The sequence below is a fragment of the Thalassophryne amazonica genome, chromosome 12, assembly GCF_902500255.1.
Source record: "Thalassophryne amazonica chromosome 12, fThaAma1.1, whole genome shotgun sequence".
In the NCBI taxonomy this organism is placed as follows: Eukaryota; Metazoa; Chordata; class Actinopteri; order Batrachoidiformes; family Batrachoididae; genus Thalassophryne; species Thalassophryne amazonica.
This window is the reverse complement of record NC_047114.1, coordinates 52,431,928-52,449,770: the sequence shown is the minus strand read 5'-3', so window position 1 is coordinate 52,449,770 and position 17,843 is coordinate 52,431,928. Positions and strand designations below refer to the sequence as shown.

General features: G+C 43.1%; 1 protein-coding gene across 1 annotated transcript in view; it reads right to left on the bottom strand.

Moving 5' to 3' along the window:
* The window catches only part of col15a1b (collagen, type XV, alpha 1b), a 147,055-nt gene extending 134,184 nt beyond the window's left edge, over positions 1-12,871 (bottom strand). Inside the window, exon 1 of the mRNA XM_034182847.1 lies at positions 12,156-12,871. Coding sequence (XP_034038738.1) covers positions 12,156-12,534 — 379 coding nt within the window. The 5' untranslated portion in view covers positions 12,535-12,871. The remainder of the gene's footprint in view (positions 1-12,155) is intronic.
* Positions 12,872-17,843: the final 4,972 nt, after the last annotated feature.

The following is a 17,843-nucleotide window of genomic DNA, read 5'->3' as shown; positions in this document are numbered from 1 at the left end:
CTGTTGTCGTGCGTTACCTGTGCTGCTCCACAGCGTGTTTAGTCGATTTTTATTTTATTTTAGCACCGTTGACGTGCGTTCGCTGTTGTCGTGCGTTACCTGTGCTGCTTCATGGCCTGTCTGGTGCCTTAATTAAGGCACTCCTTCTGCTGAATCACCTCTAAATTATTTACACATTATTCACTTTGTGTGTTTTTAGGAATCCGCTAGGTTGCGTAGCTACTAGCTCTTAGCCGATTTAGCATGGCGGCTTGTCCTGTCTCTCCCGTACTTTTCTGCTCTGGGTGTGAAATGTTTAGTTATTCCTCGGCCTCCTTTAGCAGTAACGGTACTTGTAATAAGTGCAGCTTATTCGTAGCTTTGGAGGCCAGGCTGGGCGAATTGGAGACTCGGCTCCGCACCGTGGAAAATTCTACAGCTAGCCAGGCCCCTGTAGTCGGTGCGGACCAAGGTAGCTTAGCCGCCGATAGTTCCCCCTGGCAGATCCCGGGCAGTCGGGAAAGCAGGCTGACTGGGTGACTGTGAGGAGGAAGCGCAGCCCTAAACAGAAGCCCCGTGTACACCGCCAACCCGTTCACATCTCTAACCGTTTTTCCCCACTCGACGATACACTCGCCGAGGATCAAACTCTGGTTATTGGCGACTCTGTTTTGAGAAATGTGAAGTTAGCGACACCAGCAACCATTGTCAATTGTCTTCCGGGGGCCAGAGCAGGCGACATCGAAGGACATTTGAAATTGCTGGCTAAGGCTAAGCGTAAATTTGGTAAGATTGTAATTCACGTCGGCAGTAATGACACTCGGTTACGCCAATCGGAGGTCACTAAAATTAACATTAAATCGGTGTGTAACTTTGCAAAAACAATGTCGGACTCTGTTGTTTTCTCTGGGCCCCTCCCCAATCAGACCGGGAGTGACATGTTTAGCCGCATGTTCTCCTTGAATTGCTGGCTGTCTGAGTGGTGTCCAAAAAATGAGGTGGGCTTCATAGATAATTGGCAAAGCTTCTGGGGAAAACCTGGTCTTGTTAGGAGAGACGGCATCCATCCCACTTTGGATGGAGCAGCTCTCATTTCTAGAAATCTGGCCAATTTTCTTGGATCCTCCAAACTGTGACTGTCCAGCGTTGGGACCAGGAGGCAGAGCTGTGGTCTTATACACCTCTCTGCAGCTTCTCTCCCCCTGCCATCCCCTCATTACCCCATCCCCGTAGAGACGGTGCCTGCTCCCAGACCACCAATAACCAGCAAAAATCTATTTAAGCATAAAAATTCAAAAAGAAAAAATAATATAGCACCTTCAACTGCACCACAGACTAAAACAGTTAAATGTGGTCTATTAAACATTAGGTCTCTCTCTTCTAAGTCCCTGTTGGTAAATGATATAATAATTGATCAACGTATTGATTTATTCTGCCTAACAGAAACCTGGTTACAGCAGGATGAATATGTTAGTTTAAATGAGTCAACACCCCCGAGTCACACTAACTGTCAGAATGCTCGTAGCACGGGCCGGGGAGGAGGATTAGCAGCAATCTTCCATTCCAGCTTATTAATTAATCAAAAACCTAGACAGAGCTTTAATTCATTTGAAAGCTTGTCTCTTAGTCTTGTCCATCCAAATTGGAAGTTCCAAAAACCAGTTTTATTTGTTATTATCTATCGTCCACCTGGTCATTACTGTGAGTTTCTCTGTGAATTTTCAGACCTTTTGTCTGACTTAGTGCTTAGCTCAGATAAGATAATTATAGTGGGCGATTTTAACATCCACACAGATGCTGAGAATGACAGCCTCAACACTGCATTTAATCTATTATTAGACTCTATTGGCTTTGCTCAAAAAGTAAATGAGTCCACCCACCACTTTAATCATATCTTAGATCTTGTTCTGACTTATGGTATGGAAATAGAAGACTTAACAGTATTCCCTGAAAACTCCCTTCTGTCTGATCATTTTTTAATAACATTTACATTTACCCTGATGGACTACCCTGCAGTGGGGAATAAGTTTCATTACACTAGAAGTCTTTCAGAAAGCGCTGTAACTAGGTTTAAGGATATGATTCCTTCTTTATGTTCTCTAATGTCATATACCAACACAGAGCAGAGTAGCTCCCTGAACTCTGTAAGGGAGTTAGAGTATCTCGTCAATAGTTTTACATCCTCATTGAAGACAACTTTGGATGCTGTAGCTCCTCTGAAAAAGAGAGCTTTAAATCAGAAGTGTCTGACTCCGTGGTATAACTCACAAACTCGTAGCTTAAAGCAGATAACCCGTAAGTTGGAGAGGAAATGGCGTCTCACTAATTTAGAAGATCTTCACTTAGCCTGGAAAAAGAGTTTGTTGCTCTATAAAAAAAGCCCTCCGTAAAGCTAGGACATCTTTCTACTCATCACTAATTGAAGAAAATAAGAACAACCCCAGGTTTCTTTTCAGCACTGTAGCCAGGCTGACAAAGAGTCAGAGCTCTATTGAGCTGAGTATTCCATTAACTTTAACTAGTAATGACTTCATGACTTTCTTTGCTAACAAAATTTTGACTATTAGAGAAAAAATTACTCATAACCATCCCAAAGATGTATCGTTATCTTTGGCTGCTTTCAGTGATGCCGGTATTTGGTTAGACTCTTTCTCTCCGATTGTTCTGTCTGAGTTATTTTCATTAGTTACTTCATCCAAACCATCAACATGTTTATTAGACCCCATTCCTGCCAGGCTGCTCAAGGAAGTCCTACCATTATTTAATGCTTCAATCTTAAATATGATCAATCTATCTTTGTTAGTTGGCTATGTACCACAGGCTTTTAAGGTGGCAGTAATTAAACCATTACTTAAAAAGCCATCACTTGACCCAGCTATCTTAGCTAATTATAGGCCAATCTCCAACCTTCCTTTTCTCTCAAAGATTCTTGAGAGGGTAGTTGTAAAACAGCTAACTGATCACCTGCAGAGGAATGGTCTATTTGAAGAGTTTCAGTCAGGTTTTAGAATTCATCATAGTACAGAAACAGCATTAGTGAAGGTTACAAATGATCTTCTTATGGCTTCGGACAGTGGACTTATCTCTGTGCTTGTTCTGTTGGACCTCAGTGCTGCTTTTGATACTGTTGACCATAATATTTTATTACAGAGATTAGAGCATGTCATAGGTATTAAAGGCACTGCGCTGCGGTGGTTTGAATCATATTTGTCTAATAGATTACAGTTTGTTCATGTAAATGGGGAATCTTCTTCACAGACTAAAGTTAATTATGGAGTTCCACAAGGTTCTGTGCTAGGACCAATTTTATTCACTTTATACATGCTTCCCTTAGGCAGTATTATTAGACGGTATTGCTTAAATTTTCATTGTTACGCAGATGATACCCAGCTTTATCTATCCATGAAGCCAGAGGATACACACCAATTAGCTAAACTGCAGGATTGTCTTACAGACATAAAGACATGGATGACCTCTAATTTCCTGCTTTTAAACTCAGATAAAACTGAAGTTATTGTACTTGGCCACACAAATCTTAGAAGCATGGTGTCTAACCAGATCTTTACTCTGGATGGCATTTCCCTGACCTCTAGTAATACTGTGAGAAATCTTGGAGTCATTTTTGATCAGGATATGTCATTCAAAGCGCATATTAAACAAATATGTAGGACTGCCTTTTTGCATTTACGCAATATCTCTAAAATCAGAAAGGTCTTGTCTCAGAGTGATGCTGAAAAACTAATTCATGCATTTATTTCCTCTAGGCTGGACTATTGTAATTCATTATTATCAGGTTGTCCTAAAAGTTCCCTAAAAAGCCTTCAGTTGGTTCAGAATGCTGCAGCTAGAGTACTGACGGGGACTAGCAGGAGAGAGCATATCTCACCCGTGTTGGCCTCTCTTCATTGGCTTCCTGTTAATTCGAGAATAGAATTTAAAATTCTTCTTCTTACTTATAAGGTTTTGAATAATCAGGTCCCATCTTATCTTAGGGACCTCGTAGTACCATATTACCCCATTAGAGCGCTTCGCTCTCAGACTGCAGGCTTACTTGTAGTTCCTAGGGTTTGTAAGAGTAGAATGGGAGGCAGAGCCTTCAGCTTTCAGGCTCCTCTCCTGTGGAACCAGCTCCCAATTCAGATCAGGGAGACAGATACCCTCTCTACTTTTAAGATTAGGCTTAAAACTTTCCTTTTCGCTAAGGCTTATAGTTAGGGCTGGATCAGGTGACCCTGGACCATCCCTTGGTTATGCTGCTTTAGACGTAGACTGTGGGTGGGTTCCCATGATGCACTGTTTCTTTCTCTTTTTGCTCCGTATGCATCACTCTGCATTTAATCATTAGTGATCGATCTCTGCCCCCCTCCACAGCATGTCTTTTTCCTGGTTCTTTCCCTCAGCCCCAACCAGTCTCAGCAGAAGACTGCCCCTCCCTGAGCCTGGTTCTGCTGGAGGTTTCTTCCTGTTAAAAGGGAGTTTTTCCTTCCCACTGTAGCCAAGTGCTTGCTCATAGAGGGTCGTTTTGACCGTTGGGGTTTTTCATAATTATTGTATGGCCTTGCCTTACAATATAGAGCGCCTTGGGGCAACTGTTTGTTGTGATTTGGCGCTATATAAAAAAAAAAGTTGATTGATTGATTGATTAATAATTGTAAAAAATAACGCTGACTACGTCGCGGTTTCGCGTATTACGGGCTATTTTTTAGAACGTAACTCCAGCGATTAATGAGGGACCACTGTAACACTTTACTGATTATATACTACAAAACAATTGATACGACGGCCGCTTTTGACGCTCTATTGGCACGCGTCATGATTGGTGGAGTTCTTTTTCTTTGCCGTCTCCCGACTTCCATGTCGTAAAATGAGGGTGTGTCTGAAGCGGAGTCTGAATATTTATGGGCGAGTTTATTATAATTACGATCGTTTCCACCCGCCGCATTTATCAAGATCACGTCAGGCGTACGCCAGAAATGGGCAGGTGCGCACTGCTTGATACATGTCACGGCGACTTTGGTGTATTTCAAGTTTACGCCGTAAGTTTACGCCACAAGTGCGCAACATTGATACATGAGGCCCATTATGAGCACAAAACTGCACAGAGATTCAGAAATATGTAGCTTGCTATTCACACTGCCATCCAGTAGATGGCAGTGTTGTACGCATTTTGATGCCTTTGCTTGCGTAACACAGAGGGGGTGAAGATTTCTACTATCAGGCTTTTCGAGAGCCGAGTGAACAAGCAGGACAATCGCCATCTTCGATTCCCGAAAAAGGGAAACACTCAGTCTGGGAGTCATAACAACAATATTAAGAGAGAAAAAAAAAAACAGAAAAATGAGTGACGGACATCGCCCTGCTGGGAAAAGCTTTTTTCAGCGACTGTTTGGAGTGACGCCAGGTCGAGGGGCAACTGATCAGACCGCGACTTTGGGTAGAGAGACACAGACAGCAGCTGGTGTTACTGACCAGACACTCAATCCGAATTTCTTCACGGTTGGATAACTATGTGAAGCTGCTCCCCCTCCCCAGCACTGTTGTTTGTTTGTGCTGGTTTGTGCCATAAAAAATTTTGTTTGTGCTGTTAAAGCTTTTGAGTAATTCAAAAATACATTTTCTGAACCACGACATCACACAGCCTGGTGCTAAAGGAGCTTTCCAGTGCAGTCAGGGTGTCACTCATGGGGTGGGAGGTGTTCTCCTTACAGGGATGATAGTTTATCCATCATCCTCCATTGTCCCACCTCCTGCACTGAGTCCAGGGGACTACCCAGGACAGAGCTGGCCTTCCTAACACTTTACGAAGTCTTCTCCTCTCAGCAGTTGTGATCCTGCTGCTCCAGCAGACCACTCCGTAGAAAATGGCTGATACCACTACAGATTCAAAGAAGGTCCTCAGGAGTCCACTCCAAAGGACCTGAGTCACATCAGCAGGTAGAGTCTGCTCTGGCCTTTCTTATAAATTGCAGTAGTGTTGTTTGACCAGTCTAGTTTATTGTTTAGGTGAACATCCAGGTACTTGTAAGAGTCCACTATCTCCATATCCGTTCCTTGGATCTTCACTGGTGTCAGTGGAGAGTGCCTGTGCCTGTGGAAATCCACTACCAGCTCTTTTGTTTTTCCCACATTGATCTGGAGGCGGTTTTGGTGACACCATTCCACAAAGTCCTGGGCCACCCCTCTGCACTCTCTGTCATCCTCATCAGTGATGAGGATGACGATTGGAGAGTCAACAGAGAACTTTTGCAGGTGACAGTTGACAGAGTTGTACATGAAGACCACAGTGTAGAGTGTGAAGAGAAAGGGACTCAAGACAGTACCTTGCGGGGCCCTTGTGCTACAGATGGCCATGACAGAGACACATTCCCAAGCTCTTACGGTCTGTGGTCAATTTGTGAGATAGTCCAAGATCCAGGATGAGAGGCGGGGGTCAACACCTGTGATCTTCAGCTTGTCCCTCAGAAGAACTGGTTGTATGGTATTCGAAGCACTGAAGTAATCAAAAAACATCATTCTCACAGTGCTCCCAGGCTTTTCCAGGTGAGAGAGCTCTATGCTAGGCTGCTATGCAAACTGAAGTGGATCTATCCATGATTTCACGAGGGGGCGGAAATGTCCAAGGACCAGCCTCTCCAGAGTCTTCATCAGATGCGATGTCAGCGCCATCGGCCTGAAGCTGCTGAAGTCATCCAGATGTGGCGACCTTTTCTTCTGGACTGGTGCCAGACAGGAAGTCTTCCATAGCTGAGGCACTCTCCCAAGTTTTAGGGTTAAGTTGAAGATGTGCACCAGTATCCTGGGATCATCTCATTCAAGAGATGCTGTGTTTTTACCTGGTTTGATTTGTTTATATGCACATACCAGGAAAGAAAAGATAATAACTGAACTGTCTTCTCATTTTCATTGTGTTCAAATCCACCTCTTCAGTGTACAAAAAGGAAAAAAAAAATGCCTTTTCATTACAATAATTTTTGAAAGGACTATACTAAAGGTGGAACAGCATCCATCTTTATACTTGTTTATTGTCAACAAACTTTTTCTTTTTTGTTTTACATGTTTGCAAATTCTTTGTTGTACGTTGTTTTTGGATTTTTGGTATTATTAGAATGGCCTAAGCAGTGGGTCACCCTTCTGAGTCTGGTCTGCTTGAGGTTTCTTCTTCAAATTACACCTGAGGGTGTTTTTTCTTACTCAACCACAAGCTTCCTCTGGGGAGTTGGTAAGTTTAGAGCTTACCTTTGCAAAACCTTGGGGCAGCTTATTTTGTAATTTGGGGCTATATAATTAAACTGAATTTAATTGAATTTATATAACATCCAAATAAATTCTTGTCATTTGGTTGGTGGGTGGTATGTCACGTGGCACTGATTACTTGTCCAGTTATAGAGAAAATAGACCATTGTTAGTTTCACTCCACTGACATCCATCCATTTTCTTCCACTTTATCCGGAGTCGGGTCGCGGGGGCAGCAGCTCAAGCAAAGCTGCCCAGACCTCCTGATCCACACACACCTCTCCCAGCTCCTCCGGGGGAACCCGGAGGCATTCCCAAGCCAGCCGAGAGACGTAGTGCCTCCAGCGTGTCCTGGGTCTTCCCCGGGGCCTCCTCCCAATGGGATGTGCCCGGAACACCTCTCCAGCGAGGCGTCCAGGGGGCCTCCGGAAAAGATGCCTGAGCCACCTCAGCTGGCTCCTTTCGATGTGGAGGAAGCAACGGCTCGACTCCGAGCTCCTCCCAAGTGACCGAGCTCCTCACCCCAGCCACCCTGTGGAGGAAACTCATCTCAGTCGCTTGTACTCGCAATCTCGTTCTTTCGGTCATGAGCCAAACCTCATGACCATAGGTGAGGGTCGGAATGTCGATCGATCTGGAGAAGGCGTTCGACCGTGTCCCTCGGGGCACCCTGTGGGGGGTGCTCCAGGAGTTAAGTGTCCGGGGTCCTTTGCTAAGGGCTATCCGGTCCCTGTACGACCGCAGCAAGAGCTTGGTTCGCATTGCTGGTAGTAAGTCAAACCTGTTTCCAGTGCACGTTGGCCTCCACCAGGGCTGCCCTTTGTCACCGGTTCTGTTCATTACCTTTATGGACATCATTTCTAGGCGCAGCCAGGGTGTAGAGGGGGTCCGGTTTGGGAACCACAGAATCTCATCTCTGCTGTTTGTGGACAATGTGGTTCTGTTGGCTTCGTCAAATCAGGACCTTCAGCGTGCACTGGGGCGGTTTGAAGCCGAGTGTGAAGCGTCCGGGATGAAAATCAGCACCTCCAAATCCGAGGCCATGGTTCTCGACCGGAAAAAGGTGCCTTGCCCTCTTCAGGTCGGTGGAGTGTCCTTGCCTCAAGTGGAGGAGTTTAAGTATCTCAGGGTCTTGTTCACAAGCGAGGGACGGATGGAGCATGAGATCGACAGACGGATCAGTGCAGCGTCTGCAGTGATGTGGTCACTGTATCAGACCGTCGTGGTGAAGAGAGAGCTGAGCAGGGGGGCAAAGCTATCGATTTACCAATCGATCCACGTTCCAACCCTCACCTATGCACTTTTTGACATTTACATGTAATTGTGTTCTTAACAACACTGTTGTTATTTTTTTAACCATATACACTCAACAAAAATATGAACGCAACACTTTTGGTTTTGCTCCCATTTTGTATGAGATGAACTCAAAGATCTAAAACTTTTTCCACATACACAATATCACCATTTCCCTCAAATATTGTTCACAAACCAGTCTAAATCTGTGATAGTGAGCACTTCTCCTTTGCTGAGATAATCCATCCCACCTCACAGGTGTGCCATATCAAGATGCTGATTAGACACCATGATTAGTGCACAGGTGTGCCTTAGACTGCCCACAATAAAAGGCCACTCTGAAAGGTGCAGTTTTGTTTTATTGGGGGAGGGGGGGATACCAGTCAGTATCTGGTGTGACCATTTGCCTCATGCAGTGCAACACATCTCCTTCGCATAGAGTTGATCAGGTTGTCAATTGTGGCCTGTGGAATGTTGGTCCACTCCTCTTCAATGGCTGTGCGAAGTTGCTGATATTGGCAGGAACTGGTACACGCTGTCGTATACGCCGGTCCAGAGCATCCCAAACATGGTCAATGGGTGACATGTCCGGTGAGTATGTCAGCCATGCAAGAACTGGGACATTTTCAGCTTCCAAGAATTGTGTACAGATCCTTGCGACATGGGGCTGTGCATTATCCTGCTGCAACATGAGGTGATGTTCTTGGATGTATGGCACAACAATGGGCCTCAGGATCTCGTCACGGTATCTCTGTGCATTCAAAATGCCATCAATAAAATGCACCTGTGTTCTTTGTCCATAACAGACGCCTGCCCATACAATAACCCCACCACCACCATGGGCCACTCGATCCACAACACTGACATCAGAAAACCGCTCACCCACACAACGCCACACATGCTGTCTGCCATCTGCCCTGAACAGTGTGAACCGGGATTCATTCATGAAGAGAACACCTCTCCAGTGTGCCAAACGCCAGCGAATGTGAGCATTTGCCCACTCAAGTCGGTTATGACGACGAACTGGAGTCAGGTCGAGACCCCTATGAGGACGACGAGCATGCAGATAAGCTTCCCTGAGACGGTTTCTGACAGTTTGTGCAGAAATTCTTTGGTTATGCAAACCGATTGTTTCAGCAGCTGTCCGAGTGGCTGGTCTCAGACGATCTTGGAGGTGAACATGCTGGATGTGGAGGTCCTGGGCTGGTGTGGTTACACATGGTCTGCTGTTGTCAGGCTGGTTGGATGTACTGCCAAATTCTCTGAAACACCTTTGGAGATGGCTTATGGTAGAGAAATGAATATTCAATACGCGAGCAACAGCTCTGGTTGACATTCCTGCTGTCAGCATGCCAATTGCACGCTCCCTCAAATCTTGCAACATCTGTGGCATTGTGCTGTGTGATAAAACTGCACCTTTCAGAGTGGCCTTTTATTGTGGGCAGTCTAAGGCACACCTGTGCACTAATCATGGTGTCTAATCAGCATCTTGATATGGCACACCTGTGAGGTGGGATGGATTATCTCAGCAAAGGAGAAGTGCTCACTATCACAGATTTAGACTGGTTTGTAAACAATATTTGAGGGAAATGGTGATATTGTGTATGTGGAAAAAGTTTTAGATCTTTGAGTTCATCTCATACAAAATGGGAGCAAAACCAAAAGTGTTGCGTTTATATTTTTGTTGAGTGTAATTCTTTCCATGTAACACTTTAATGGCACTCAATATATATTTACAATCTCTAGGACAAATATACAACCAGAGACTGCTAAAACAGCAGTGTTGATGCAGACATCCAGTTTGTGAACACATAAAAGAGGCAAGAGTCATTATGGGCCATTAAGAAGGCCTGTGCCAAAATCCTATTATAAGTATTCCTCCACCAAGCCAACACTGTCCTGGAATGTGACATTGGGATAAACAACAACACCGCATATTTGTAGCCCTATTTGTTACAATATAGTGACTTCATGAATGTTACTGTGTCTATTATTTCACTGTGTGCACAACATTTCAAGTTTCATGAAGACCACTGGATTTGTCTTTGAGAAAATGACAGAAATGTTGAAATTTCTCTGTGTAAAAGAAAAACAGAAATAATAATAATAAAAAAACAATCTATGTACAACTATATCCCAAACAACATTAAAATGTAAACTGTTCTCTCATAAAAGCAATTGTTGCATAAGATTTGGATGACTTAATGGTTAGCACTGTTGCCTCACAGCAAGGAGGTCCTGGGATCGCTTCTCGCCAGGTCATTTCTGTGTGAAATAAATCAGTGAATGTACCAGATTCTGTGAAGATCATTTGAAGACAGCATGTTCAAGAACGTTATGGGCTCCACAGAAATGCAAGGGATACCAAAGTATGTCAAAGGTTACCGTGCAAAAAAGACATTTTCAGACATGTTTAAAATTTTAGCCATGGTTGAAACAAGACCACTGCACAATGACCCTAAGACGTTTTCCAAAGTAAGGATGAGGTTTCAAACCATGAGGTTCCAGGACACATATCCATGAAACTAAGACTAGTATTTAATAGACGAATACCATTGATAATATCACCTCTTTGCATAACTGACAGACAATGATGGGACATTAAATCAATAGATTCCATGCAAATAGCTACAAGGAAATGTAATTATATGTTAAATAAATTAGTTTATTTACACCTATGAGTCATTCAAACCCATTTTCAGCTTTCAAACAAGGCGATAGTTAATCAGGGAGCATCTTAGTTGACCATTTTTAAACATTTTCATTGATATCTTTCTGAAAAAAGCAAGTCAAAGAAACTGAGTCAGCTGTTCATGTTGCCAATTTATTTTTCATCCCTTTTACTCTGTCCTCCTCAACATCCTGTAATGTCATGTCATGTTGGCCACATGGATTCTTGACCAGCTTGTAAAGGTTTACAAAATCACGATTAACAATTCCAGCTAACGTGCTATACGTATCCTTTTAAACCTGCATTGACCCAGTCTTTCCACACAGAACCTGCACACTGCTCTGACTGTTCTTTCCAGATTTCTCAGATTCTGAAAGATTTAACGCCAAAAAGTGTGGAGTACACTGGATTTCAGCTGTGTCAAGTACTGTCAGACTACAGGTACAACAATTCCTCAACTGTAAGAAGGAGAAGTTTAAAAATTGTACAGCATTTTGGAATTCATGGGGCTGACACATAATCCCAGACTTGACTCCCAGCACAGGGAAGCTTTGTCACATGACTCTTAACCTTTGGGACATTTATCCATTGCATGCTTTTAATTATATTCCAAAAGTTTACTTGGGCAAGCACGGTATGTGTGAATTGAAATATAAACAATGCAAGTTCATTTGTTTGTGCTTCAACATTTATTGTTTTGGAGTTATTGTCTAACCAAGCTGACAACTCACTCATTCACTCATCTGCATTTTTGTTGCCCAATCCCTATGCTGTTACCAGTCCAGGGGATAAAAAGTGTACACAAATGACAAACTGAATAAAAAGAGAATTTAGAGTGAATAAATGTAACCTACTCCTCAGCACTTTAATTCCATGAGCAGGAGCTCTTCAGCGATACCTAAATTAACTCAAAACCCTCTGTTTTCTATACATCTTCTCTTTCTCAAGCTTTCTTCTTCAACATTCCTGCAAAACTCACCAGTTTTCCAGTGTTTCAGCAATTTGTACTGGGCCCTGACTTTGCCGATTTCACGTGCTTGGTCTTTGGCAGGTAATCCAGGTCCTGTCATGTTAATGCCAGAGGTTAATAGTCCAGGACTGGGAGTAATAGCTGAGGTAGTCTCTTTTGTTTGAGTGCTCCCATCTGTTACCCAGTCCTCCAATCCTGCCTTCGCTGTTACCTCTGTAGTGCCACTGGAGTTTGTTGGGGTGATGGACGGTGAGCTGGAGGGAGAAATGGAGGGAAGAGAAGACCTGGAGGTGGTTTGGTCTAAACCCCAGAAGAGGTTCCACCACTGGGCTTGTACAGGAGATGAAAGGATCAAGTGGAGCATAAGGAATTTGCAGTGGATTCCCATCCTCTTTGTCTTGCATCAATATAGTATCTGGACTTGCTCAACCTGGTAATGTGCAACTATGAAGTTGCCCACATATGCACACAGGATTTAGTGATGTTAATCCTCCACCTATGAGAGGATGTGCAAAGCATCACTTGCACACGAAATCCTCCAGAAGATCCAATAACACAAAAAGACTTGAGAATCCACCTGTCTGTCTCAGGCTCATCTATTTTTGCAACAAACTTTTGGCTTCTTGCACTTTCCTCTTGTGTTCCTCTCCTCTCCTGTTCTGTCCACTCTTTCTCCCTCGACCTCCCTGTAGTCTCTCTCTTTCCTCTCCCTCTGTGTGGCGTGAGATTGGGTTGGTAATTACTAACTCCCCTGTCTCTGCCACTCACCAACACAGAACACTTGATTTCCCCGGAGTGAAAGATTAGAGAGTCTAAAGTTCACTCCTCCTCCTTTTCCCTGTCTTTCTCATCTCCTCCCATCTTTGAATGTGTATGTGTGAGACTTCTGTTCCACTTGCTGTCCCTTGCTCTTGTCAAGTTGAACAAGGTGGTTCCAATCAATGTTTTATGGCCTAACACAATAGTACAGAATTAGGTACAATCAGCCTAACAAAGGTGCCATAATTAATTTACAAAGAATGCTGCTGACAAACAAAATAAATATCAGATGCTGCTTCCTGATAATATTGAGCTGTGTAGTGAGATATCTGAAACAAGCAGAACATACAGACCCTGCACTGACTTTAGCTTTTTAAATATGATATTCAAAAACAGTGTGATCCTAGTTTAGTGACAGGAATGTTTTGATGCAGAAGTGACTAAAAGATTTGGCCGTTTCCCCAGCCACACATTCTATCTATTGTTAAATTCCTGCATTATTTTCAGTGCTGTTGTTTATTTTGTCTAGTATTTGCCCACGTAGAGATGTTTTAATTTTAATATGCACTAGAGAACATTGTTCGAAGCAGGTCTTGAAATACTCCGAAGCAGTGTTTTGCGTTAGTATCACTAATGTGCAGAAGTGACTGAAAGATTTGGCACTATCCCCAGCCACATATTCTATCTATTATTAAATTCCTGCTTTAGTTTCATTTCTGTTGTTTATTTTGTCTAGTATTTGCCCATGTACAGATGTCTTAATTTTGATATGGACTAGAGAACATTGTTTTAAGCAGGTCTTGAAATACTCCAAAGCAGTATTCTGAGTTAGCGTCACTAATTTGCAGAACTGACAAACATTTTTGCCACTATCCTCAACTACCCATTCTGTGTATTGATTGATTACAATTTTAGTGTCCCATTATGTTGTATGTTTCATCTAGCTTTTTTTCCCTTGTAGTGGGCATCATGTTTCTCCGTGGTTGCTGGCTTGTTAGCTGGGTGTAGCGCAGCAACAAGCACTGAGTGGTTCCATTGTCCAGGAGGCAGACAAACTACATGTGTGTTTTAACCACAGCCATGTGATTTTCAACAATTTATCCAGCATCCATGACCTGTTAACTGATGCTCTTGAAGGCAGGTGCTTCCACTAATGATACGGCAGGTAGCAATATGTCTATGTGATATTACATTAGTAAAAATAAAGTTGCTCTTTTGATTGCTCTGGTACATCAAAGTTGACCATATGTAACAGAGGTTGACCTTACTATATGTTCTTTCAATCTGGTGAGTTAAAAGATTTTAGGATTTCCTATTTTTGAGTTATTGTCAACAAGCTGTCTGGAATGGATTAACCCACTCATCAACATTTTGCTGTCCAAGCCCTATGCTGTTACCAGTGCAAGAAAAAACAACAAACTAAATAAAAAAAAAAAACATAACAGCAAACCATGAGAAGATGCCAATCAAAATTCTGACTTTTTCCTGACAACATAAGGCATGAAAGCCATCAAATGAGATGAAATGAAAGATCTCTAGAGAAATAAGTAAAAGAGATAAACAGGAAACATTTGAAGGCAGATTTGGGGCCCCACCCAAACATTTGCTTAACATTTCTTTGAGAGAAAACCATCTCCCTAACAAAAATATCATGATAATAATCTGTTTACTGAGATTTAGTGTATGCATTCAGGCATAAAGAAATGAGAGATCACACAATCTCCGCCCTCCACTGTTGGTTGGCAGAAATAACACTCAGCAATTACAGGCCCTCACCCCTCCTGACCAGTTCCAAGGCCTCTCAAAGAGGTGCTTGTCTCCATTCCTAATTGGAATGTCCCAATAGCTTGATTGCTGTGATACCCACAGAAACAGACCACATCAACCATTTGACTTGAATCATAGAGCGAGGCCCAAGCTGATGGTGACAAAGAGATGCCTGTTTCTTTGTGCTTCTTCAAATGTTTGGTGAGGTCCAGGATGAGGGTCAGGCGGTCAGTGCCGCTGAGAATGGGGCCACAGATGATGTTTGTTTGAGCAGAGAACAATATTTCCGAAGAGCTCTCACACCTGGTGAAGTGTTGTACTGATTTGCAGTGGGCCAAATTATGTATCTTGGCTGATTTCTCCAAAGCCCCAACCTCCAGTGCTGAAAAATGAATCATGCAGTTTGTTTAATTGCCACTTGAGGCTGCTCGCCATAGATGCCCATGTTAAATTGCCCACTTTCCAACAGAAATAAATGTTAATAATCTGTTCCAAAAAATGGTTTTGGTGTCTATATGTAGTTTAACATAACTGTATGGGGTGAATTTCGATATAACTCATTAGGTTCAGCTATTTTAAACTATACAGTTATGAATAATTAGGGGCGTGGTCAGTTAATGTGTGAATTTCATTTGTATGTCCAGGTCTATTGTACATTTTGGAGGCACTCCTCCTATGTCCATTGAGCTACCTGCTCTTCACCTGTGGTGAAGTGGATATGAAAAAACCAAAGGTGCAACAGAATTTAACAAAGTAGCCAATGTCACACACTCTGTATCAACATATACACCACTCCAGTATATACCATTCCCAAAAAGATGAAAGTGGAATGCAAGATCATGCATATGTGCACAATTTAGCAATGACTGAGACTTATAAAAATGAACAATGCATACGGATGGCTTTATAACTGTGGTGAAAAGAGTACAAATGTACATTTCCACCTTTATGCTTTAACCAGCCTCTCTCAAAGAGAAATCACATGCAGGCCACTGGTGAGTGACCTCCAGTGGTCTGGGAATATACAGAAAACGTGACCAGATTGACAGGTAAGAAAGTTTTATCGCCTTTTTTTAACATCATGTCATCCTCAGAAAGACTTTAGGCACATTTGGGTGGAAAAAGAGAGTTAGTATTTGTTATTAATGTATCACGGGTCTTCAGGTGTTTTTAGCGAGGACACTCAGAGTGGCAAGGAAAAAAGTAGCAAAATGTCTTTGTAAAGCTCAGCGCTGGTTTGCTGCCGTCACCGTGCTTTGAGAGACGACAACTGTTTTTCAACTCAGAGTTGCTGCACAAAACAGCAGATGAAAGCTCGCAGCATCAATCGCAAAAAGTGTGCGAAGTGGGCAGTTCAGCCGAGCCCCCAACCCCCCCGAGCCTACGATCCAGTTTTAATGCTGCAATGGACCCACACTATCTCTGCGATCGATGTATTGGGCACCCCCGACTTATACTGCATTAAAAATACAAAAATAATAGTAACGCACAGTGACTTGGAGAAGTAACTTTAATCTGATTGCTAATTTGGAAATATTAACGCATTAGATTATTCATTTGTGGAGGTGCTTTGGGCAGAAATGCCTTGATAACAGAGGTCACATAAGAAAGGCAATAGTAACTCAGACAACCACTTGAGGCTGCTCCAAAATACCTAGCCATAGACACCCAGGTAGATACAGACTAGAGAAAATCAATCGAAGCAGGTCTTTAAATACCCCTAAGTAGTGTTTCGAGTTACGCCCTGGTCCCACCAAATAATGAAGGATGAATAATGAGCCACGCAGCAGAGGTATGCAGAAGAGCATTTCTTCATGCACAACATGTCAAACCTGAACACAGATGGGTTACAGCAGCAGAAGACCACACCAGGTGTCACTGCTGAGGAAACTGAGGCTACAGTAGGCATAAGGTCACCGAAATCGATTAAAGTGAGACTAGAAAATTATTGTCTGGGTTGAAGAGTCGTGAGTTCTGCTGCAAGTTTAAGATGTAGGGTCAGAATTTGACAACTACAAGGCATTACCAAACATACATTAGTGCACTGTAGATTCAAGTCAAGTCACAGCAGGTGTGGTGGCCAAGTGTAGTTGTTTCCAGTGCAGAAAGTTCCTGGTTTAAACAACACCCCTGCTCATTCTCCAGTTGTTTTCTCCAGTTGTGCCAGGAAGGGAATTTGGCGTAAATCCTATGCCAAATCAACATGCAGATCCACCTCAGATCTGCTGTGGTGACCTTGAGTGAAAACAAGGGAGATCCCGAAGGGACTTACTTTTAGATTTGAGTCTATGAGCACGTGCTAGTGCGGCACATTGCCACAACTACCACACCACGGAACTGCGTTGGATCCTGAATGGCAACCACACAAGCAGACAAATGGTCCATCTGCCTTCCATCGGAGGGCAGTGCACACTGTGAGGTAGATGGGGGGAGACCACTTGTAACCTCATCTCTGGAAAAGAAGAAACCACAGTAGTTCACCAAGGGTCTTGGCAACTGGTGAATGCTGAGGGATCGTCCATTATGCATTATGCTGCGATAAATATTTTTATGTCAACATTGAATCATCTTTTGTAGTGTGGCAGAACACAATAGCAAATGCAGATTTGACAAAACACAAACTCGGAGGATAAAGTCGGGGATGGCTTCTAATGAAGCAGATAATGGGTTTAAAATTTCAAGAGAAGATGAGGGAAGAGCCCCTGGGAAAAGACTTGATTAATCATGGATTAGCGTGGGGGAAGGAAGAGTGGGGGTGAGGATCGTGGCATGGGCTCCATGGAGGGCCAAAACACCCAGCATGTCTGGAGCGTCGACACATGTTTTATGCAGTAAATCACGCACGGTATATAATCAGAACCCTTAAACTCTGACCACACTCTGACTCTCCATAATGCTAGAGGGAATCTTTATGTTCATTTTAACAAATCTATTTCGTGGGAAGGTAATACTTAAAAGGTCTTCACTTAATTGTTTGGGTCTGAATGGTGTCTGAAACTCCATCTGTGTTGGACCTTGGTTGAGTCTCTATTGGACACCACTACTGATGCTATGAAGGTTCTAATTGGGGGTTTAAATCAAGCAAGAGGATTTCAGGCATCTTAACATCGCTCATCCAGGCATTACGATCGCTGACAACAAGATTAACAAGAGTGACCACTTTGATGTACA